Genomic DNA, 23,636 nt, shown 5'->3' on the forward strand with positions numbered 1-23,636 from the left:
CATAATATCTAGCACTACTATAGAGATAGCCGTGTGTTGATTTTTTATTTCTATGTTTCTTCCATTGTCTACAGAAAGAGAAATCCACACTTATTTAGAAGATATCATAAGCTCTTACAGAAGAGTAAAATAAAATGCAATTAGGGAGACATAGCTAATGTTCTTCCTAACGTCCCTAAGTGCCCCAAAATACTTTAGCATGGATCTGCCAGAACTCTCCCTTCATTAAATCAGTACAATTCTCTCCTCATTTTATGTAAAGATGATAACTCTCCCTATATGTGCTTAGGAAAAAGTGTTTTTCAGACACAGTTTGCCTGAAAATACCTTTCCATGGATTTCCCAGAACGTTCATTTAAACTAAATGGACGTATACCTCTCTTTTTGTCATTCTGTGTGAAGATAATAGCTCTACCCATGACTTCTTGGTGAAATGTGTCTTTTCATATCAGGGAAGGTTGACATTCAGGGATGTGGCCATCGAATTCTCTCAGGAGGAGTGGAAATGCCTGGACCCTGGTCAGAGGGCTTTGTACAGGGACGTGATGTTGGAGAACTACAGGAACCTGGTCTCCCTGGGTGAGGATAATGCCCCTCCAGAAGCTGGGATCTGCTCTGCTATATCTCTGCGTGTTACCTTATGTGCCTCTTGGGAGCCCCTGCGTTGCTCAATTAAGATTGAAGTTATGTTAATTCTCAGATGAAAAGCTTAATAGTGCAGCATCTGGACTTATCCCATTTTCATTAATTATCCCATTTTCAAATGATCTACCCGCTTCAAGATATGTCATTGGTGGTTCCAGAGCTTAAGCAGAAATAAATCCTATGGTAGACTTTAAAAATATCTACTTTGGGCTGGGCGCGGTGGCTCACGCCTGTAATCCCAGCACTTTGGGAGGCCAAGGTGGGTGGATCACCTGAGGTCAGGAGATTGAGACTAGCCTGGCCAACACGGTGAAACCCCGTCTCTACTAAAAATACAAAAAGTAGCCAGGCATGGTGCCAAGTGCCTGTAATCCCAGCTACTTGGGAGGCCAAGGCAGGAGAATCACTTGAACTCGGGAGGCGGAAGTTGCAGTGAACAGAGATTGCGCCACTGCGCTCCAGCCTGGGCAACAAGAGCGAAACTCCATCTCAAAAAAAAAAAAAAAAAAAAAAAAGGAAAAGTAAAAAAAACCCACTTTGCTGTTTTCTATCCCTTTGCTTGTGATTTAGTACTTCTTAGAGGACAGCTTGATGTCCGTATCTTACCATGTTCCCTAAACATTCAGAAGGAGGCATTCAGTGGGTGAATTTGTGAAACATTTTTCTAGATCCATTTGTAATGTCCTCTCTCCTCCTCTAAACAAAGGGCTGAGACTCTGTAAAAGCCACAGCACATCACATTCCTTTCTTTTTCTAAGCAGGAATCTCTCTTTCTGAAATGAGTATTATTTCCATGTTGGGGCAAGGGAAAGAGCCCTGGACTGTGGAGAGTGAAGTGAGAATAACAACATCAAATGGCTGGGAACGCACCAAAGGTGTGAACGCAGGTAAGAGCTCAAATGGACAGAGAGGAAGCTGCGCCGTTAGTAGTCGGGTAACTCTTTCCGAGTTGAAGAGTTCTATGGGACAAAAAGGGTTTAAATCCTGTGAGCTCTCAATGGAAACTTTTATTTGCCCTCATTTATCCCTGGGCTCTTCTGACGTGTAATAGTTTATCCTTTCACTCTTCCATGGTGCTGCAGCTCAAACAGTGACAAAGGCAAAGTCTTTATCATGATGGACAACACCTTGTCATGTGGCTTTTGTGACCTCTTTGGTTTCGTCACTCTGAGGGGCAGAGGGAGGGTTGTGTCAAAGGGGTCTCCTGTGATCTCTCCTGTACCTGATTGCATCTGATGCTCAGCTCTCTGTCTATACAGATCAGAGCTGAGGCCTCCATAGACCTGCCCCCTTGACGTATTCAGATTTTGCCTCATTTCCTGTACTTGGGAGGCCTAATCAGTTGATAGGAAAACATTGGCAACTCCTCCTTTGCATCTGGGGCTCCGGAAACCTCATGGTGCTGTCTCCAGACCTCTCTGCCTGTTGAAGTCTTTCAGCCTCAGTCATTTCTCTTGTTCTGCTTTTGCCACAGATTGCAGTGTGTGCAACAGGGGAGTACACTGGGTTTTCTGGGATTGTTTACTCAGTACTGGAATGGCACTAGACAGAGAGGTCCTTTTTTTTCTTTTTTGAGACAGAGTCTGGCTGTCTTGCCCAGGCTATGTGTGATGCAGTGGCGAGATCTTAACTCACTGGAACCTCTGCCTCCCAGGTTCAAGTAATTCTCCTGCCTCAGCCTCCAGAGTAGCTGGAACTACAGGCGCATGCCACCACACCTGGCTAATTTTTGTATTTTTTTTATACTTTAAGTTTTGGGGTACATGTGCAGAACGTGCAGGTTTGTTACATAGGTATACATGTGCCATGGTGGTTTGCTGCGCCCATCAACCCATCATCTATATTAGGTATTTCTCCTAATGCTATCCCTCCCCTAGCTCCCCAACCCCCAATAGGTCCTGGTATGTGATGTTCCCCTCCCTGTGTCCATGTGTTCTCATTGTTCAACTCCCACTTATGAGTGAGAACATGTACTGTTTGGTTTTCTGTTCTTGTGTTAGTTTGCTGAGAATGATGGTTTCCAGCTTCATCCATGTCCCTGCAAAGGACATGGATTCATCCTTTTTTATGGCTGCATAGAATTCCATGGTGTATATGTGCCACATTTTCTTTATTCAGTCTATCATTGATGGGCATTTGGGTTGGTTCCAAGTCTTTGCTATTGTGAACAGTGCCACAATAAACATATGTGTGCATGTGTCTTTATAGTAGAATGATTTATAATCGTTTCGGTATATACCCAGTAATGGGATTGCTGGGTCAAATGGTATTTCTAGTTTTAGATCCTTGAGGAATCGCCACACTGTCTTCCACAGTGGTTAAACTAATTTACACTCCCACCAACAGTGTAGAAGCATTCCTATTTCTCCACATCCTCTCCAGCATCTATTATTTCCTGACTTTTTAATGGTCACCATTCTAACTGGTGTGAGATGGTATCTCACTGTGGTTTTGATTTTCATTTCTCTAATGACCAGTGATGATGAGCTTTTTTTCATATGTTTGTTGACCACATAAATGTCTTCTCTTGAGAAGTGTCTGTTCATATCCTTCGCCCACTTTTTGATGGGGTTGTTTTTTTCTTGTAAATTGGTTTAAGTTCTTTGTAGATTCTAGATATTAGCCCTTTGTCAGATGGATAGATTGCAAAAATTTTCTCCCATTCTGTAGGTTGCCTGTTCACTCTGATGATAGTTTCCTTTGCTGTGCAGAAGTTCTTCAGTTTAGATCCCATTTGTCAATTTTGGCTTTTGTTGTCATTGCTTTTGGTGTTTTAGTTATGAAGCCTTTGCCCATGCCTATGTTGTGAATTGTATTGCCTAGTTTTCTTCTAGGGTTTTTATGGTTTTAGGTCCTATGTTTAAGACTTTAATCCATCTTGAGTTAATTTTTGTATAAGGTGTAATGAAGGGATCCAGTTTCAGCTTTCTGCATATGGCTAGCCAGTTTTCCCAACACCATTTATTAAATAGGGAATCCTTTCTCCATTGCTTGTTTTTGTCAGGTTTGTCAAAGATCAGATGGATGTAGATGTGTGGCATTATTTCTGAGGCCTCTGTTCTGTTCCATTGGTCTATATATCTGTTTTGGTACCAGTACCATGCTGTTTTGGTTACTGTAAACTTGTAGTCTACTTTGAAGTCAGGTAGCGTAATGCCTCCAGCATTGTTCTTTTTGCTTAGGATTGTCTTGGCTATACAGGGTCTTTTTTGGTTCCACATGAAATTTAAAATAGTTTTTTCCAATTCTATGAAGAAAGTCAGTGGTAGCTTGATGGGGATAGCATTGAATCTATAAATTACTTTGGGCAATATGGCCATTTTCACAATATTGATTCTTCCTATCCGTGAGCATGGAATGTCTGTCCATTTGTTTGTGTCCTCTCTTATTTCCTTGAGCAGTGGTTTGTAGTTCTCCTTGAAGAGGTCCTTCATGTCCCTTGTATTGTATTCCTAGGTATTTTATTCTCTTTGTAGCAATTGTGAATGCAAGTTCACTTATGATTTGGCTCTCTGTTTGTTTGTTATCGGTGTATAGGAATGCTTGTGATTTTTGCATATTGATTTTGTATCCTGAGACTTAGCTGAAGTTGCTTATCAGCTTAAGGAGATTTTGGGCTGAGACAATGGGGTTTTCTAAATATACAATCATGTCATCTGCAAACAGAGACAATTTGACTTCCTCTTTTCCTAATTGAATACCCTTTATTTCTCTCTTGCCCGATTGCCCTGGCCAGAACTTCCAGTACTGTGTTGAATAGGAGTGGTGAGAGAGGGCATCCTTGTCTTGTGCCTGTTTTCAAAGGGAATGCTTCCAGTTTTTGCCCATTCAGTATGATATTGGCTATGGGTTTGTCATAAATAACTCTCATTATTTTGAGATCCATTCCATCAATACCTAGTTTATTGAGAGTTGTTAGCATGAAGGCTGTTGAATTTTGTCGAAGGCCTTTTCTGCATCTATTGAGATAATCGTGATTTTTGTCATTGGTTCTGTTTATGTGATGGGTTACATGTATTGATTTGCATATGTTGAACCAGCCTTGAAACCCAGGGATGAAGCTGACATGATCGTGGTGGATAAGCTTTTTGATGTGCTGCTGCATTCAGTTTGCCTGTATTTTATTGAGGATTTTCACGTCGATGTTCATCAAGGATATTGACCTGAAATTTTCCTTTTTTGTTGTGTCTCTGCCAGATTTTGGTATCAGGATGATGCTGGCCTCATAAAATGAATTAGGGAGGATTCCCTCTTTTTCTGTTTGGAATAGTTTCAGAAGGAATGGTACCAGCTCCTCTTTGTACCACTGGTAGAATTCGGCTGTGAATCCGTCTGGTCCTGGACTCTTTTTGGTTGGTAGGCTATTAATTACCGCCTCAATTTCAGAACTTGTTATTGGTCTCTTCAGGGATTCGACTTCTTCCTGGTTTAGTCTTGGGACGGTGTATGTGTCCAGGAATTTATCCATTTCTTCTAGATTTTCTAGTTTATTTGCATAGAGGTGTTTATAGTATTCTCTGATGGTAGTTTGTATTTCTGTGGGGTCGGTGGTGATATCCCCTTTATCATTTTTTATTCCATCTATTTGATTCTTCTCTCTTTTCTTCTGTATTAGTCTGGCTAGTGGTCTACCTATTTTGTTAATCTTTCAGAAAACCAGCTCCTGGATTCATCTGGTTTTTGAAGGATTTTTTTGTGTCTCTATCTCCTTCAGTTCTGCTCTGATCTTAGTTATTTCTTGTCTTCTGCTAGCTTTTGAATTTCTCTGCTCTTGCCTCTCTAGTTCTTTTAATTATGATGTTAGGGTGTTGATTTTAGATCTTTCACACTTTTTCGTATGGGTTTTTAGTGCTATAAATTTCCCTCTACATACTGCTTTAAATGTGTCCCAGAGATTCTGGTACGTTGTGTCTTTGTTCTCGTTGGTTTCAAAGAACATCTTTATTTCTGCCTTCATTTCATTATTTACCCAGTAGTCATTCAGGAGAAGGTTGTTCAGTTTCCATGTAGTTGAGCGGTTTTGAGTGAGTTTCTTTTTTTTTTTTTTTTTTTGAGGCAGAGTCTCGCTCTGTCGCCCGGACTGGAGTGCAGTGGCCGGATCTCAGCTCACTGCAAGCTCCGCCTCCTGGGTTTACGCCATTCTCCTGCCTCTGCCTCCCTAGTAGCTGGGACTACAGGCACCCGCCACCTCGCCCGGCTAGTTTTTGTATTTTTAGTAGAGACGGGGTTTCACCGTGTTAGACAGGATGGTCTTGATCTCCTGACCTCGTGATCCACCCGCCTCGGCCTCCCAAAGTGCTGGGATTACAGGCTTGAGCCACCGCGCCCGGCCTTGAGTGAGTTTCTTAATCCTGAGTTCTAATTTGATATTTGATTGCACTGTGGTCTGAGAGACGGTTTGTTATGATTTCTATTCTTTTGCATTTGCTGAGAAGTGTTTTACTTCCGATTATGTGGTCAATTTTAGAATAAGTGCCATGTGGTGCTGAGAAGAGTGTATATTCTGTTGATTTGGGGTGGAGAGTTTTGTAGATGTCTATTAGGCCTACTTGGTCCAGAGTTGAGTTCAAGTCCTGGATATCCTTGTTAATTTTCTGGCTCATTGATCTGTCTAATATTGACAGTGGGGTGGTAAAATCTCCCACTATTATTGTGTGGGAGTCTAAGTCTCTTTGTAGGTCTTTGTGAAGCATCTCGAGGGAGCTTATGAAATTGAATGATGCCTACCTTCTTTAATGTCTACCGTACCTTGTCTTGTTTAAGCCAGTGCTACTTTTATTATAGTACATTTCTATATTTTGTAAATGAACTTGTTTTTATTTAATCAGCAGTCCATATTTTGATGAGTTTAGTGATGGTTTTATGTACAATATAATAGGGCTTTGTATTGGGGAATCCATTTTTAAATATATTTTACAAGCTTTCCTTCTTTAGTTTGAGGGAATGGCCCAGTAGCAGTTCCCTTAAAATCTGCATAAACTCCAGAATATATTGAAAATATTGTCTAGGCTGGGCGCGGTGGCTCAAGCCTGTAATCCCAGCACTTTGGGAGGCCGACACGGGCGGATCATGAGGTCAGGAGATCGAGACCATCCTGGCTAACACGGTGAAACCCCGTCTCTACTAAAAATACAAAAAACTAGCCGGGCGACGAGGCGGGCGCCTGTAGTCCCAGCTACTCGGGAGGCTGAGCCAGGAGAATGGCGTGAACCCGGGAGGCGGAGCTTGCAGTGAGCTGAGATCCGGCCACTGCACTCCAGCCTGGGCGACAGAGCGAGACTCCGTCTCAAAAAAAAAAAAAAAAAAAAAAAAGATTGTCTAAATTGTTGTTTATTTTTGTTACACCTGACTTAATATCTATTATTAAAGTGTCAGGCTAATTTGTTAGAGCTCCTAAATTGGGGGATTTTCTGTCTTAAGAATACTCTTCTTTTTCTTTTTTTTCCTTAAAAATTTTTTTTATTTGTTGAGAATATACTTTTTACAATTAATTCAATGCTTTATTTTCAGAAATACCATTACATTGACTTGACATAATTTGTTATAGAAGATAACATTGCTTTTTCTATAGTATATTTTCAATTGTCTAATCATAACTTGTTGGGTTTGGGTTAAATGTCACTGAATTTTTATGTCCTCCATACCTTATTTTGTAAAAATTATGCTGCTTATCTAGACTTGTCACATCCATCTTGGTATACTAAATTAATATTTAAATATCTCACAGTATTTTACAGGAAACGTGTCTCATTTCTTATACTTCAAGGACTTCTCCACTGTTATGTATATCACCTGTATTTTCTACAAATTTCTGAAGTTCTGCAAGTCGCATTCTTCAGTTAATACATGACTGTTTTGTTCCCCACCTTTCTTTCCATCTGAATTTTCTGTAACGTTCACTTGGTTCCTGTCAATCCATTTCTTGGTGCTGTCTTGTTATTCTCTGCTCCTTATGTGCTGCTATGTTGCTGAAAACCTAGCTCCATGGGTCTCCGTGCACTGCCAGGAAATGTTTCTGCACTTTGCATTCACTAACAGCTCCCTTCAGTATAAGCCATTACCCACTGTGGGTCATTTACTTATTTTCTTTATAAGGTTACCGCTATAGTCTGGAGGGGATGTTTGTCCCCTCCAAATCTCATGTTGAAATTTGATCCCCAGTGTTGGATATGGGGGCTAATGGTAGGTGTTTGGATCATGAGGGTGGACCCTTCACGAAAGGCTTGGTGCTGTACTTGAGGTAATGAATGAGTTCTTATTCTATTACTTCCCGTGAGAGCTGGCTGTTGAAAAGAGCCTGGCGCCTCCTCCCCTCTTGCTTCCTCTCTTGCCATGTGATCTCTGCACATGCCATCTTCCCTTTGCCTTCTGCCGTGAGTGGAAGCAGCCTGAGGCCCTCACCAGAAGGAGCTGCTGGTGCCATGCTCCTTGTACACCCTGCCCCCTCTTTTTAGAGTTAACATAAGTTTGCACAACACAAATGTTTGGGTTATAGGTCATTTGAAACTGGATTTCTCTAAAATTAATTTGCATTACATATAATCACTTTGTCTTTATTAAAAATCCTGTTCCTAAAAATTTGAAGATCATGGTTGAAAATTTTATAATTGTTCAGTATAAATACTATTTTTGGTATAATATCTTTTTTCTTTCTCTCTTTCTGTCTTCCCTCTTTCTCTCTTTCTTTCTTTTCTTTTTTTTTTTTTTTGAGATGGAGTCTTGCTCTGTCACCAGCCTGGAGTGCAGTGGCACAATCCTGGCTCACTGCAACCTCCACCTCCTGGGTTCAAGTGATTCCCCTGCCTCAGCCTCCCTAGTAGCTGGGACTACAGGCGCATGCCACCACACCTGGCTAATTTTTTGTATTTTAGTAGAGATGGGGTTTCACCATGTTGGCCAGGATGGCCTCGATCTCCTGACCTCGTGATCCACCTGCCTCGGCCTCCCAAAGTGCTAGGATTACAGGTGTGAGCCACTGCACCCGGCCAATATCTTTTTCAATATGAACTACTGATTTGCCAACTATAGTTAATAGAAAACCTGTTTTTTAAATATCTTGTAGATGTCTCTCCTACATATATGATCAAGAAATCACCACCAAAAGAGAACAATAGCACAGGAAAAGTATTCCAAGCAGTGATGTTGGAAAAACATGAAATCCGTGACATCAAAGATTTTTACTTCAGGGAAATGCAGCAAAATATTCATGACTTTGAGTGTCAGTGTCACAATGATGAAAGAAATTACAGAGAAATACCTGCAATTAAAATTAAAAACATCACTGGAAGAAGAGATCAAGGTGATGGAAGGAATGCAGGAAATAAACCAGTTGAAAATCAGCTTGAACTAAGCTTTTGGTCGCATCTGGCTGAACTACAGGGATTTCAGACTGAAAGGAAAATTTATGAATGTAATCAAAGTGAGAAGTCTGTCACCAGCGGCTCCTCAGTTTCATTACTTCAAACAAATCTTCCTCGTGTCAACACCAGCATTTCTAATATGTATAGGAATGATTTTATGCATCCTTCATTACTCACACAAGACCAGAAAGCATACATTAGGGAAAAACCTTACAAATGTAGTGATTGTGGCAAGGCCTTTAATCAGAGGTCCAACCTTACTATACATCAGAGAATCCATACTGGACAGAAACCACATAAATGTGATATATGTGGCAAAGGTTTCAGGCGAATTGCAAACCTAGCAAGTCATCATAGAATTCATACTGGAGAGAAACCTTACAGATGTAATGAGTGTGGCAAGACCTTCAGTCAGACATTCAATCTTACTACACATCAGAGAATCCATACTGGACAGAAACCATATAAATGTGATATATGTGGCAAAGGTTTCAGGCAAATTGGAAACCTAGCAAGTCATCATAGAATTCATACTGGAGAGAAACCTTACAGATGTAATGAGTGTGGCAAGACCTTTAATAGGATGTTCCACCTTACTAGACATCAGAGAATCCATACTGGACAGAAACCATATAAATGTGATATATGTGGCAAAGGTTTCAGGCAAATTGCAAACCTAGCAAGTCATCATAGAATTCATACAGGAGAGAAACCTTACAGATGTAATGAGTGTGGCAAGACCTTTAATTACAGGTCCCACCTTGCTAGACATCAGAGAATCCATACCGGACAGAAAACATATAAATGTGATATATGTGGCAAAGGTTTCAGTCAAAATTCATACCTTGAAAATCATCAGAGAATTCACATTAGAGAGAAACCTCACAGATGTAATGAGTGTGGCAAGACCTTTAATTACAGATCCCTACTTACTAGACATCAGAGAATCCATACTGGACAGAAAACATATAAATGTGATATATGTGGCAAAGGTTTCAGGCAAATTGGAAACCTAGCAAGTCATCATAGAATTCATACTGGAGAGAAACCTTACAGATGTAATGAGTGTGGCAAGACCTTTAATAGAATGTTCCACCTTACTAGACATCAGAGAATCCATACCGGACAGAAAACATATAAATGTGATATATGTGGCAAAGGTTTCAGTCAAAATTCATACCTTGAAAATCATCAGAGAATTCACACTAGAGAGAAACCTTACAGATGTAATGAGTGTGGCAAGACCTTTAATTACAGATCCCAACTTACTATACATCAGAGAATCCATACTGGACAGAAAACATATAAATGTGATACATGTGGCAAAGGTTTCAGGCAAATTGGAAACCTAGCAAGTCATCATAGAATTCATACTGGAGAGAAACCTTACAGATGTAATGAGTGTGGCAAGACCTTTAATAGAATGTTCCACCTTACTAGACATCAGAGAATCCATACCGGACAGAAACCATATAAATGTGATATATGTGGCAAAGGTTTCAGGCAAATTGGAAACCTAGCAAGTCATCATAGAATTCATACTGGAGAGAAACCTTACAGATGTAATGAGTGTGGCAAGACCTTTAATTACAGATCCCTACTTACTAGACATCAGAGAATCCATACTGGACAGAAAACATATAAATGTGATATATGTGGCAAAGGTTTCAGGCAAATTGGAAACCTAGCATGTCATCATAGAATTCATACTGGAGAGAAACCTTACAGATGTAATGAGTGTGGCAAGACCTTTAATAGGATGTTCCACCTTACTAGACATCAGAGAATCCATACTGGACAGAAACCATATAAATGTGATATATGTGGCAAAGGTTTCAGTCAAAATTCATACCTTGAAAATCATCAGAGAATTCACACTGGAGAGAAACCTTACAAGTGTAATTAGTGTGGCAAAGCCTTTAGCATGCACTCAAACTTAACTGGAGAGAGACCTTATAAATGTAATGAGTGGGGCAAGGCTTTTTTTTCAGAGTTCAAAATTGTGAAACCTCACAGGATTCATTCTGGGGAGAAACCAAACAAATGTAATTAATGTGGAAAGGCATTTATTCAAAATTCAAGTCTGGTGGACCATCAGAGAACTCACACTGGAGAGAAACCTTACAAGTTTAATGAGTGTGGTAAAATCTTTATTGGGCATTCAAGCCTAACTAACCATCAGGTAATTCATACTGGAGAGAAACCTTGCAAATGTAATGAGTGTGGAAAGGCTTATATGAAGCAGTCCCACCTTAGACATCATGAGAGTATTCATACTGGAGAGAAGTCATACAAATGTACCAAACGCAGCAAGGCGTTTAAACAATGGGCGGACATCAGGATTCACCAAAAAATCCATGCTGGAGAGAAACCTTACAAGCGTGATGAGTGTGGAAGAACCTTTACCCAGGCCTCTCACCTCACTATACATCAGATCATCCATACTGGAGAGAAACCATATGAATATGATGTTTGTGGCAAAGTCTTCAGTCAAAATTCACATCTCAAAAGTCATCGTAGGATTCATACTGGAGAGAAGCCTTACAAATGTGTGTGTGGCAAGGTCTTCAGTCAAAATTCACACCTTGTAAATCATGGGAGAATTCAGACTGGAGAGAAATCCTACAGATGTCATGAGTGTGGCAAAGCCTTTACTGGAGACCTACACTTCATTAATCATCAGATAGTTCATACTGGAGAGGACCTTCCAAATGTACTGAATGTAGCAAGGCTTTTAAGCATGGCCCTAAACTCAGGACTCACCAAATAGATCATACTTGGAAATGCAATGAATGTAGCAGTGTTTTAAAAGTAGTGCTCACTACTCATTAGATATTAGTATCAAATATATCTTGGGGCAAAGGCACACAAATGTAATGTGTGTGACAAGGATTTTATCTGAGGATCAGAAGTTGGGGAACAGAATAATTTGTACTGGGGAGAAACCTTAGAAATCCAATGAGCATGGGAAAAACTTTCCTATCAGTTCAGGTACTACATGACATCAGAGAGTTCATATTGAAGAGAAACCATGTAAGTACAAGGTATGTGGCAGAGGCTGTATTCAGGCTTCACAGTGCACTGGACATCAGAGTATACATCTTTTGCTGGGCGTGGTGGCTCACGCCTGTAATCCCAGCACTTCTGGGAGGCTGAGGCGGGCGGATCACCTGAGGTCAGGAGTTTGAAACCACCCTGGCCAACGTGGTGAAACCCTGTTTCTGTTAATACAAAAATTAGCTGGGCGTGGTGGTAGTTGCCTGTAATCCCAGCTACTCAGGAGGCTGAGGCATGAGAATTGCTTGAACCTGGGATACGGAAGTTGCCAAACTGAGATCGTGCCACTGCATGCCAGCCTGGGCGACAGAGCAAGACTCCATCTCAAAAAACAAAACAAAAAAAGAGTATACATCTTTTAGAGAAATCACACAAAAGTAACATGCATGCTAAGGCTTTTTTTTTTTTTTTTTTTGAGACGGAGTCTTGCTCTGTCCCCGAGGCTGGAGTGCAGTGGCCGGATCTCAGCTCACTGCAAGCTCCGCCTCCCGGGTTCACGCCATTCTCCTGCCTCAGCCTCCCGAGTAGCTGGGACTACAGGCGCCCGCCAGGTCGCCCGGCTAGTTTTTTGTATTTTTAGTAGAGACGGGGTTTCACCGTGTTAGCCAGGATGGTCTCGATCTCCTGACCTCGTGATCCGCCCGTCTCGGCCTCCCAAAGTGCTGGGATTACAGGCTTGAGCCACCGCGCCCGGCCGGTGGTAGTTTTTTAAACCAACACCCACAACAGTCTACACATAGAATTCATACCAGGAATCACAAAGTCTCTAATTTTTCAAAATTAACTGGAAATATTACAAACTGCAGAATAGTTCCAGGCCAAAATATGTTAAATTCATAACATGATGTATACATCAAAGGAAAAAAGGACATGTGGAAATGACACATTAGTGTATAAAATAGTCATTTATGTGAAGTTTCTTGGAAAGGCTACACTACTATTACTGGTTTCCATCTGAAGTTTGAGATCTGTCGATTTTATGCTTTTCTTACAGGCCTTTCATTATGGTCTTTCGGAAGGAATCAATAAAATTATAGGGCCTACTTCATTAGGTGTGGTTCATTCCTATTCATGCTCCCTGGAACACCAAGAATGCTGAATTTTAAAATTTAACATTGTGTGAATTAGCGTCAGGGAGAGGTGGAGAATAGCACAAAACCGTAAGTCATGCTTACTGTGTTCAGTGTGCCCTTCTCCAGAGGGCCACTGGCTTATAGGAAAGGATTGCTGCTCTACCAGTTGACCACGAGATGGCATGCCAGGACATTAAGACACTGGGTTTCTGTTTGTTTGTTTTCTGAGATGGAGTCTCGCTCTGTTGCCAGGCTGGAGTACAGTGGTGTGATCTTGACTCACTGCAACCTCCATGTCCTGGGTTCAAGTGATTCTCCTGCCTCAGCCTCCCAGGTAGGTGGGACTACAGGCTTACGCCACCATGCCCAGCTAATTTTTGTATTTTCAGTAGAGACAGAGTTTCACCATGTTGGTCAGGATGTTCTCAATCTCTTGACCTCGTGATCTGCCCACTTCAGCCTCCCAAAGTGCTCAGATTACAGGCCTGAGCCACTGTGCCCGACCGACACTGGGCTTTTTATGAGAGTGATAGATTACTAGGACCTGATTGTGTGGTAGAAGTAATGTAGGGGAAATGGCAATCATCTTCTTTAAAAAGCAATAGCTGTTGTATACCAATGATTAATGAAAAAATAGTTATTCTTGTAAATTGAAGAAAGAATGGTTATCATAGAGGGTAGTTCAAGTAAAAGAACCAGGACTGGGCATGGTGGCTCACGTTCTGTAATCCCTGCACTTTGGGAGGCCAAGGCAGACAGATCTCTTGAGGCCAGCAGTTTGAGACCAGCCTGGCCAACATAGCAAAACTGTCTCTACAAAAAATACAAAAATTAGCCAGACATGGTGGTGGATGCCTGTAATATCAGCTATTTGGGAGGCTGAGGGGAGAATCACTTGAACCCCGGAGACAGAGGTTGCGGTGAGCCGAGATCACCACCCTGGGCAACAGAGTGAGACTGCCTCAAACAAAAACAAAACGAGACAAAAGAACCAGAATAGCGTGTGCACGTGTACATAGGCGTTTCACAACTGGCATGTTTTACTACTGTTTTATTTAGAATCTATCACACGTTTTATGCTTTAATTAATAAAATGTAATCATAACTTTTAATGACTCATGTTTCTTCTGCTACCACAGTTTTATCTCACCTCAGTTGGGTATTTCATAACAGATAGTAATAGTGCACCATTAGGCTCTCTAGGTGGAAGGAGTCTTGCAAGGAAACATGAGGTTTGGGCTTTGACTGTGGCAACTGACATCCAGTATCCTCCCCTTTAATTTGTTCTCATCCAAAACTAATCCATATGTTTTTCTTTAATAAGTGATTTTTCAAGTTTGCATTTATTTTTTCCTTTACATTACACTTTGAGTAAGAGTCAGTGTTATTAGTGCTTTATGTGTAATCACTGAACCTGTGAGATAAGTACTGATGTTATTCACCTATCACAAACGAGGAAACTTAGGGCCAAGATGGTTTAAGGACTCATCCACATCCCTGTAAGTGGGTGAATCAGGATTCACGTTTGGCTGCAAAGATGAGTGATACAATTTGAATCTGTGTTCCTGCCCGGATCTCCTGTCAAATTGTAATCCCCAGTGTTGGAGCTGAGGCCTGATGGGAGGTGACTGGATCATAGGGGCAGATTCCCCTGTGGTGCTACACTTGTGATAGTAAGTTCTCATGAGATCTGGTTGTTTAAAAGTGTGTAGCACCTCCCCTCTCTCACTTCCTCCTGCTCTGGTCATGTGAAATGCCTGCTCCCACTTTGCCTTCTGCAATCATTATAAGTTTCCTGAGGCCTACTCAGAAGCTGAGCAGATGCCAGCATCATACTTCCTGTACAGCATGCAGAACTGTGAGCCAACTAAACTTCTTTTCTTCATAAATTATCCAATATCAGGTATTTACCCAATATCAGGTATTTCTTCATAGCAGTGCAAGAATGGACCAATACAGTGAATGTCTTAACCATGGTGCTCCACTAACATGTCTAGTTACTTTTCTTTCTTTTTTTTTTTTTTGAGATGGAGTTTCACTCTTGTTGCCCAGGCTGGAGTGCAATGGCACAATCTTGGCTCACTGCAACCTCTGCCTCCCTGGTTCAGGTGATTCTCCTGCCTCAGCCTCCCGAGTAGCTGTGATTACAAGCATACACCACCACACCCAGCTAATTTTGTAGTTTTAGTAGAGACGGGGTTTCAGGTTACAGGTGTGAGCCACCTCGCCCAGCATGGCTAGTTATTTCTATCTTTCATGAACTCAACATCTTGACTTAATTTTGTTAGTATCTTTTGTCATTTTATACTGGTTTATCTTCACACATAATTGTGACTGTAGTAAGCATTATGTCTGTATTTTTATTTCATGGGCCAAATTACTATAAATACATACTTAAATAAGATGCCTCAGCCTCCCAAGTAGCTGGGATTACAGGTGCTCGCCACTCCCGGTTAATTTTTGTATTTTTAGTAGAGATGGGGTTTCACTATGTTGGCCAGGCTGGTCTCGAACTCCTGACCTCAGGTGATCCACCCGCCTCAGCCTCCCAAAGTGCTGGGATTGCAGGCATCAGCCACCGCACCTGGCTGAGAGTCATATTTTCATCACATATCTGAATTACAATAAAGTTGGGGAGTTAAAGCATACAGTCAATTTTGTAGGTCAGTGCAAGGGGGACGCAAGGTTTCTTCTAATTGGAAAAGAAGAACTGGTAGGTCTTTTCCCTTATACCAGGGAAAACATAGGAAATATGTGATTGTGTTGCTATTTGATTTGAAACTACAGTATTGGCTGGGCGCGGTGGCTCAGGCCTGTAATCCTGGCACTTTGGGAGGCCGAGGTAGGTGGATCACCTGAGGTCAGGAGTTCGAGACCAGCCTAACCAACATGGGGAAACCCTGTTTCTACTAAAAATACAAAAAATTAGCTGAGCACGGTGGTGCATGCCTGTAACCCCAGCTACTTGGAGAATTGCTTGAACCCAGGAGGCAGAGGTTGTGGTGAGCTGAGATCGCACCATTGCACTCCAGCATGGGCAACAAGAGCAAAACTCCATCTCAAAAAAAGAAAAAAAGAAACTACAGTATTTTATGTGAAAATAATGTTTGATGACATTGACAGTAAAGATATAAACTGGGGCTTAAAAACTCCACTAATTTTACTTGACATGCATTCATAAGTAGAAGTAGCAATATGCTCCTAAGTGGCTCCAGGGGTAGATGACAGAGGTGTGCATCCTAACAAGTCTTTGCAGAACCGGTACCATCAAATCTCTCAGTTTTGACAAATGGTATTTGCTGTCTTTTCATTAACCCATTACCTCACCCTACCCCCACATCTTCCCAGTAAGTTGCGAGGCTCCTGTCAATACATTTGTCTGTGCATTCCACAAATAAGTCATCATGATTCTGGATCCACACTTGTATCTTAACCCCTCTAGGAAAATAATTGTTGTTAGAAGAATCAACATGCAAAAATATACACAGTTTATATAGGTTTTTTGACTTTTAAGTCCCCCGAAATAAAAAATTGTGAACCATAAGAAGTCTCAAATTTGAAATGTCTCCAATAGATATGATCACACACCTCACCAAGCCACTCTGATTGTGGATATTCCTCAATCATTATAAATATGTTCCCATCCTAACAATTTTCTCCATTTCCTCTGCCCAATTATTTTTCCCCATTTGTATCTATATGACAGAGTAAAATTAATGATTTTGCTCAAACATCATCTTATCCTATGGGCATTTCCTGAACAGTTTAAAGTAGGACATCCTGTCATTCTATCACCACATGTACACTTCATTGAACTTATCCCCATATTATAATTAAGGCTGACTTACTCATATAGAACATAAGCTACTTGAGAGCAGGGAACTGGTTTCGTTTCTTGCTAGATCATCAATGATTAGAATAATCCCTGAAAGCAGGGACTCTGTGCATTTGTGTTGAATGAATGAATGAATGAATGAATGAATGCATTTTTTTTGATGCAAAGAAGTAAGTTACTGCAATGCATGGGCTCATAGATTAGCAGGTCATAGATTCTACTTTTATTCCCACATTTTATATCTCAGGCAACATGAGCTAAATAGATCCATCTCAGCAGTGGAAAAAGGTTTTCATGAAGTTTTTCTAAGCCATGAAAATGGAAGATTCACTCTCAAATGCTCCATTCTACTCCCAGTGAAAAATAACACTCTTATTTGTCAGGTAGAAAAACTTATGTGAGTAATGACAATCTGAAAAACAGGGACTAAAAAACAAGTAGGAAATTTATCTTTCTCACATAATAGCAAGTCCAGAGGCTGCAGTTTGGGATGTGGCAGGTCCTCTGAGAAGTCCATTCCGCCTACTCTACCTCCATCAGCACTCAGCCTTCCTTCTCCTTGAGGAGAATGCAGATGGCTGGTGTATGACTGAGAAGGGTATAGGATGAGGGGCAAAACCATTTTCATTTTTAGGCTTTGTCTTGTTTACCCGAAAGCAATATTTCCATATTTTTTTCCAAAGAATATTAATTCTGTTACAAGGCTACTGTAATTATAATGAAGAACGAGGATTTTCAAATTTCATATTCACACATCAAAAACAGAGAAAGAGAAAGAAACAGTAAGTTAGAAAGCCAGGAACAGTGGCTCATGGCTGTAATCCCAGCACTTTGGGAGGCTGAGGTTGGAGGATGGTTTGAGCTTGAGCACAGGAGTTCAAGACCAGCTTGAGCAACATAGTGAGACCTCATCTCTACATAAAAATTAAAAAGTTAGCCAGCTGTAGTTGCACACACCTGTGGTCCCAGGTACTCGGGAGGCTGAGGTGGGAGGATCACTTGAGCCCAGGAGGTTGAGGCTACAATAAACAGTGATCACACAACTGCACTGCAGCTGGGGCTGGACAGAGGGACACCCTTTCTCAACCAACAACAGCAAAATCCACAAACATGCTGCAGACCAAATACGTGTTACCAATTATATCAATGACAACATGGTCACCATAATTTTGGGAAGAGCCAGATTATATCAACTGACTTTGTTCTTTATCCTGAGAGCCTAATATTCTATGTAACCTATGGCCTGTTTTTAGGTGTTCGAAATGAAAGACAAAAATTATCAAACTGTCCTTAGTTTTTTTTTTTTTTTTTTAACTTACAGATTTACTTCTATTGAGCTCTATTTGTATCTAAATGAAAATATTTCTCCAGGTTTTAATATAGTCTAATTCCACTATCAAAGTAGGAAAATGAAAGAATTTGAGATTTTTTTAAAAAGTCATGCCCTCTTACCTTAAAGTGAGAGATGTATACACTTCCAAATATATTTTCATATTAGACTATAACTTAAAGGTAATCTAACTGTTATATCATAACTCGGGAATTTTCAGAGGGAGCCTGTATTTCCAATGAAGCATTAAAGACCTTCACAGGATTTCCTCAGGTACATAGGATATACTCAATTGGGGTGAACTTTTAAAATGTTTAAGGATATATTTGTTCCAAAAAATGAATAATCCCATCTTGTTTTAGTTTTCAATTTTAGTTCCTTTTTTGTTTTTCCACATGTAAAACTTTTTTGTCTCTAAAGTCAAAATTATATTACAAATACATGAAAATCCTATTCTGATTTGCCTTCTCAAACTTTTTATTTTTTTAAATAGGTTTCTTGATAGGTATTAATTTTAGATTTTTTTTAATCACAAAGAGAATACCATATATGATATTCTATACCTTGTTTTTTAGCTATGATGGCGATCACTCCAATATGACTTTCCTCATTCTTTTTTTTTTTTTTTTGAGATGGAGTCTCGCTTCGTCACCCAGGCTGGAGTGCAGTGGCGCGATCTCAGCTTACTGCAACCTCTGCCTCGTGAGTTCAAGCAATTCTCCTGCCTCAGCCTCCAGAGTAGCTGGGATTACAAGAGCATCCCACCATGCCCAGCTAATTTTTGTATTTTTAGTACAGCCGGGGTTTCATCATGTTGGTCAGGTTGGTCTTGAACTCCTGACCTCGTGATCTGCCCGCCTCTGCCTCCCAAAGTGCTGGGATTACAGGCATGATCCACCGCACCCAGCCCTAACTTTCCTCACTCTTTTAACAGCTTCACATACATAGCCAACATTCCCCTAATTTCTCAGCCACCTTGCCTCAAGTTAAAACCATGAGACCAGGGCCGGGCGCGGTGGCTCAAGCCTGTAATCCCAGCACTTTGGGAGGCCGAGACGGGCGGATCACGAGGTCAGGAGATCGAGACCATCCTGGCTAACACGGTGAAACCCCATCTCTACTAAAAATACAAAAACTAGCCGGGCGAGGTGGCGGGCGCCTGTAGTCCCAGCTACTAGGGAGGCTGAGGCAGGAGAATGGCCTAAACCCGAGAGGCGGAGCTTGCAGTGAGCTGAGATCTGGCCACTGCACTCCAGTCCGGGCGACAGAGCGAGACTCCGCCTCAAAAAAAAAAAAAAAAAAAAAAAAACCATGAGACCAGTTTTGCCAAACAGGGTGTAAGTGTAATGTATCACTTTCAGGCCAAACCACTTAAAACTAAGTGTGACCTTCTTGCTCGTTTCCTTTGCAATAATCAGAGGCCCATTTTTGAGATGCAGAAACCATAATATGGAAGCACCTCCATCTCTGAGTTACCACATAAACATCAGCTGCCCTACAGGGTCAACTATCCCAGTGGTGCAATTGACAGAAAAGACTCATTTTATACAGTAAGTTTCTGGGATTTAACAAAAAATGGTTCTGTGTCTCCAGGCATGACAGGACATGCCATTCCTTACAAGATTTTTAAAAGCAAAGCCTAGACAGCTTTAGCAATACCCTCTTTCTTGACAAACTGTTAGAGATCTAGGCCTGAAGTGCAGGGAAGTGACAATAAAATCTGTCTTTCTACATCATTTCCTCCTCAGTGATGCTCATCAATTGCTATAAATCACTGTGTCATGTTTCCACTGCCAATTTTTTTAGATATTCAAAATATCTCCCCCAAACCTCAGCCTATCCTGTGTCTTAGTCCATTTTTTGTTGCTGTAACAGAAAACCTGACCTGGGTAATTTATATGTATGTATATAATTTATGTATGTTTACATATATAATTTATTTCTTCCAGTTCTGGAGGCTGGGAAGTCCAAGGCGGAGGGGCCACATGTGGTGAGGGCCCTCTTGCTGCATCATAACAGAAGTCATCACATGGTGAGACAGAGGAAACATGCCAGCTCAGCTCTCTTTTCCTCTTCTTCTAAGGCTACTAAATCCCAACATAGGGACCCGCCCCCATAACTTCATCTATCCCTAATTACCTCCCAAAGGCTCCCACCTCTGAATACCATCAACATATGGATTGGAGGATTAAATTTCCAACGTGAACTTTTGGGGAATACATTCAAACACAGCACCGAGTCACCATTTTCTAAAAGAGTAATACCGCAGCTACCCAAAATCACTGAACAAAGACATTAGGCACCATTTGCATTCCCTCTCAAAGTTTCTTTTTTTTTTTTTTTTTTTGAGACGGAGTCTCGCTCTGTCACCCAGGCTGGAGTGCAGTGGCCAGACCTCAGCTCACTGCAAGCTCCGCCTCCCGGGTTCACGCCATTCTCCTGCCTCAGCCTCCCGAGTAGCTGGGACTACAGGCGCCGCCACCTCGCCCGGCTAGTTTTTTTTTGTATTTTTAGTAGAGACGGGGTTTCACTGTGTTAGCCAGGATGGTCTCGATCTCCTGACCTCGTGATCCGCCCGTCTCGGCCTCCCAAAGTGCTGGGATTACAGGCTTGAGCCACCGCGCCCGGCCTTCCCTCTCAAAGTTTCTAAAACCATCTCTAGTTTTGAGTTCAATATGTCTCAGCTACTTTTCTATACTGCAATATCCTTTGTCCACTTAACACTACCATCACTGCAATCTGGTGCTCAGAACTGTTTTCCAGAAGGCTTTTCCTGTATGGTTCTTGCTAAACTTTGCCAATGAGAAAAACCTGCATGGGATGGGCACAGTGGCTCACAACTGTAATCCCAGCACTATGGGAGGCTGAGGTGGGTGGATTGCTTGAGGTCAGGAGTTCAAAACCAGCCTGGGCAACATGGCGAAAACCTGTCTCTACCAAAAATACAAAAATTAGCCCATCTCTTAACCCAGTCTCAAAACAAATAAATATAAATAAATAAAAACTTAAAAGAATTTTAAATGCTGTTTAAAAAAAAAGGAAACCCTGAATGGAATAGGAAAGGCAGAAGTGAAGCACTAAGCCATTAATCTCCGATGAATACGGCACAGACTTCACCATCTCTAATCCCAATCAAGCAGCCAGAAGCAGTAACTTCTAAGACATCTCCATGAGCTATGGTTTCTCACTGAAGCTGCCAGTGACTATTTTTCTTTTTTTTTGTTGTTGTGTTTTTTTTTTTTTTTTTTTTTTTTTTTTTTTTTTTGTGAGACGGAGTCTCGCTCTGTCGCCCAGGCTGGAGTGCAGTGGCCGGATCTCAGCTCACTGCAAGCTCCGCCCCCCGGGTTTACGCCATTCTCCTTCCTCCGCCTCACGAGTAGCTGGGACTACAGGCGCCCGCCACCTCGCCCGGCTAGTTTTTTGTATTTTTTAGTAGAGACGGGGTTTCACCGTGTTAGCCAGGATGGTCTCGATCTCCTGACCTCGTGATCCGCCCGTCTCGGCCTCCCAGTGCTGGGATTACAGGCTTGAGCCACCGCACCCGGCCGACTATTTTTCTTTGATATTCCTACTGCAGTCTTCCACACATTTCACTGCTCAAGCACCTCCAATATTCTTAACTTATATAACTATTCTTATTCTTGAAATAATTGTATACATTTTTCTAAACACAGACTTTATACAAACATCCAGAATAAAGCTAATTCCATGTTTTCAAAGTTTATTCATCACAACCTGCATTACTGTATTGATCCTGAGTCTCACTCTGTCACTCAGACTGAGTGCAGTGTTAGTCATGGCTCACCGCAGCCTCAACCTCCCTGGCTGAAGCCATCCTTTCCCCTCAACCTCCCAAGTAGCTAGGACTACAGGTGCATGCCATGACACCCAGCTAATTTTTTATTTTTTGGTAGAGATGAGGTCTCACTATGTTGCCCAGGCTGGTCTCGAACTCCTGGACACAGGTGATCCTCCCTCTTGGGCCTCCCAAAGTGCTGAGACTACAGGTATGAGCCAAAGAACCTTGCCAACTTTGCCGAAATTAAGAATGCTATTAAGAAAGTGGAAAAACAGTACACAGAAGTGAAAAAAGTATTTGCAAATTATATATGTCATAAGGGTGTAGTATTCAGAATATAAAATAACTCTTACAACTCAACCAAAAACAAAATCTGATTTTTAAAATATTAAAAGAAATTTTTGAGTAAACATTTCTCCAATGAAGATACACATGGCTAATAAGCATATGAACAGATACTCAACATTCATCATTAAGAAAATCCAATCACAATGAAATATCACTTGTAAGTGACTAGAAGGGTATATACTGTTACTACTGCTAACCCAACAACTACAAACATCAATAATCGATAGGAAGTGCAGAAAACGGAACACTGGAACATTGCTGATAGAAAAGTAAAATGGTGCAGGTGCATTCGAAAACAGTTTGGCAGATCCACAAAAAGATAATCACCGATAATTACCATATGACCCAGAAATTTCATGTTTACAAACATATCCAAGAGAAGTGAAACCATGTATCTGCAAAAACATTTTGTAGAAAGTTGTTCATAGCAGCATTTTCCATAATAGCCTAATTTCTTTTTCTTTCTTTTCTTTTTCTTTCTCTCTCTCTCTTTCTCCTCTCTCTCTCTCTCTCTTTCTCCTCTCTCTCTCTCTTTCTTTCTTTTTGAGATGGAGTCTTGCTCTGTCGCCCAGGCTGGAGTGCAGTGGTGCGATCTCCGCGATCTCGGCTCACTGCAAGCTCCGCCTCCCGGGTTCACGCCATTCTCCTGCCTCAGCCTCCCGAGTAGCTGGGACTACAGGCGCCCGCCACCAGGCCGGCTAATATTTTGTATTTTTAGTAGAGACAGGGTTTCACTGTGTTAGCCAGGACAGTCTCAATCTCCTGACCTCGTGATCTGCCCATCTCGGCCTCCCAAAGTGCTGGGATTACAGGCATGAGCCACTGCACCCGTCCCATAATAGCCTAATTTCAAAGAGTAGAAAAAGTTCAAATCTCCATCAAACAATGAATGGATAGACAAACCGTAGAATATTATTCAGCAACACAAAGTGATGAGGTACTAGGCTGGGTATGGTGGCTCACACCTGTAATCCTAGCACTTTGGGAGGCCTAGGCAGGCAGATCACTTGAGGTCAGGAATTCAAGATCAGCCTGGCCAGTATGGTGAAACCTTGTGTCTATTAAAAATACAAAAATTGGTCGGGCGCGGTGGCTCAAGCCTGTAATCCCAGCACTTTGGGAGGCCGAGACGGGCGGATCACGAGGTCAGGAGTTCGAGACCATCCTGGCTAACACGGTGAAACTCCGT

The 23,636-nt window shown here is 41.5% G+C and overlaps 1 protein-coding gene across 7 annotated transcripts in view; it reads left to right on the top strand.

Moving 5' to 3' along the window:
• Positions 1-20,612, top strand: part of LOC104672714 (zinc finger protein 665-like) — a 27,538-nt gene extending 6,926 nt beyond the window's left edge. For 2 of the 7 annotated variants that reach the window (XM_030942030.1, XM_030942032.1), the window contains 3 exons: positions 453-579; positions 1,404-1,532; positions 8,708-12,223. In XM_030942030.1, coding sequence (XP_030797890.1) covers positions 453-579; positions 1,404-1,532; positions 8,708-10,911 — 2,460 coding nt within the window. In that variant the 3' untranslated portion in view covers positions 10,912-12,223. Of the gene's footprint in view, positions 1-452; positions 580-1,403; positions 1,533-8,707; positions 12,224-20,249 lie in introns of those variants that run through there. The other 5 variants (XM_030942035.1, XM_030942036.1, XM_030942031.1 and 2 more) reach the window with 5 other exon arrangements.
• Positions 20,613-23,636: the final 3,024 nt, after the last annotated feature.

Source organism: Rhinopithecus roxellana, chromosome 12 (assembly GCF_007565055.1).
Source record: "Rhinopithecus roxellana isolate Shanxi Qingling chromosome 12, ASM756505v1, whole genome shotgun sequence".
In the NCBI taxonomy this organism is placed as follows: domain Eukaryota; kingdom Metazoa; phylum Chordata; class Mammalia; order Primates; family Cercopithecidae; genus Rhinopithecus; species Rhinopithecus roxellana.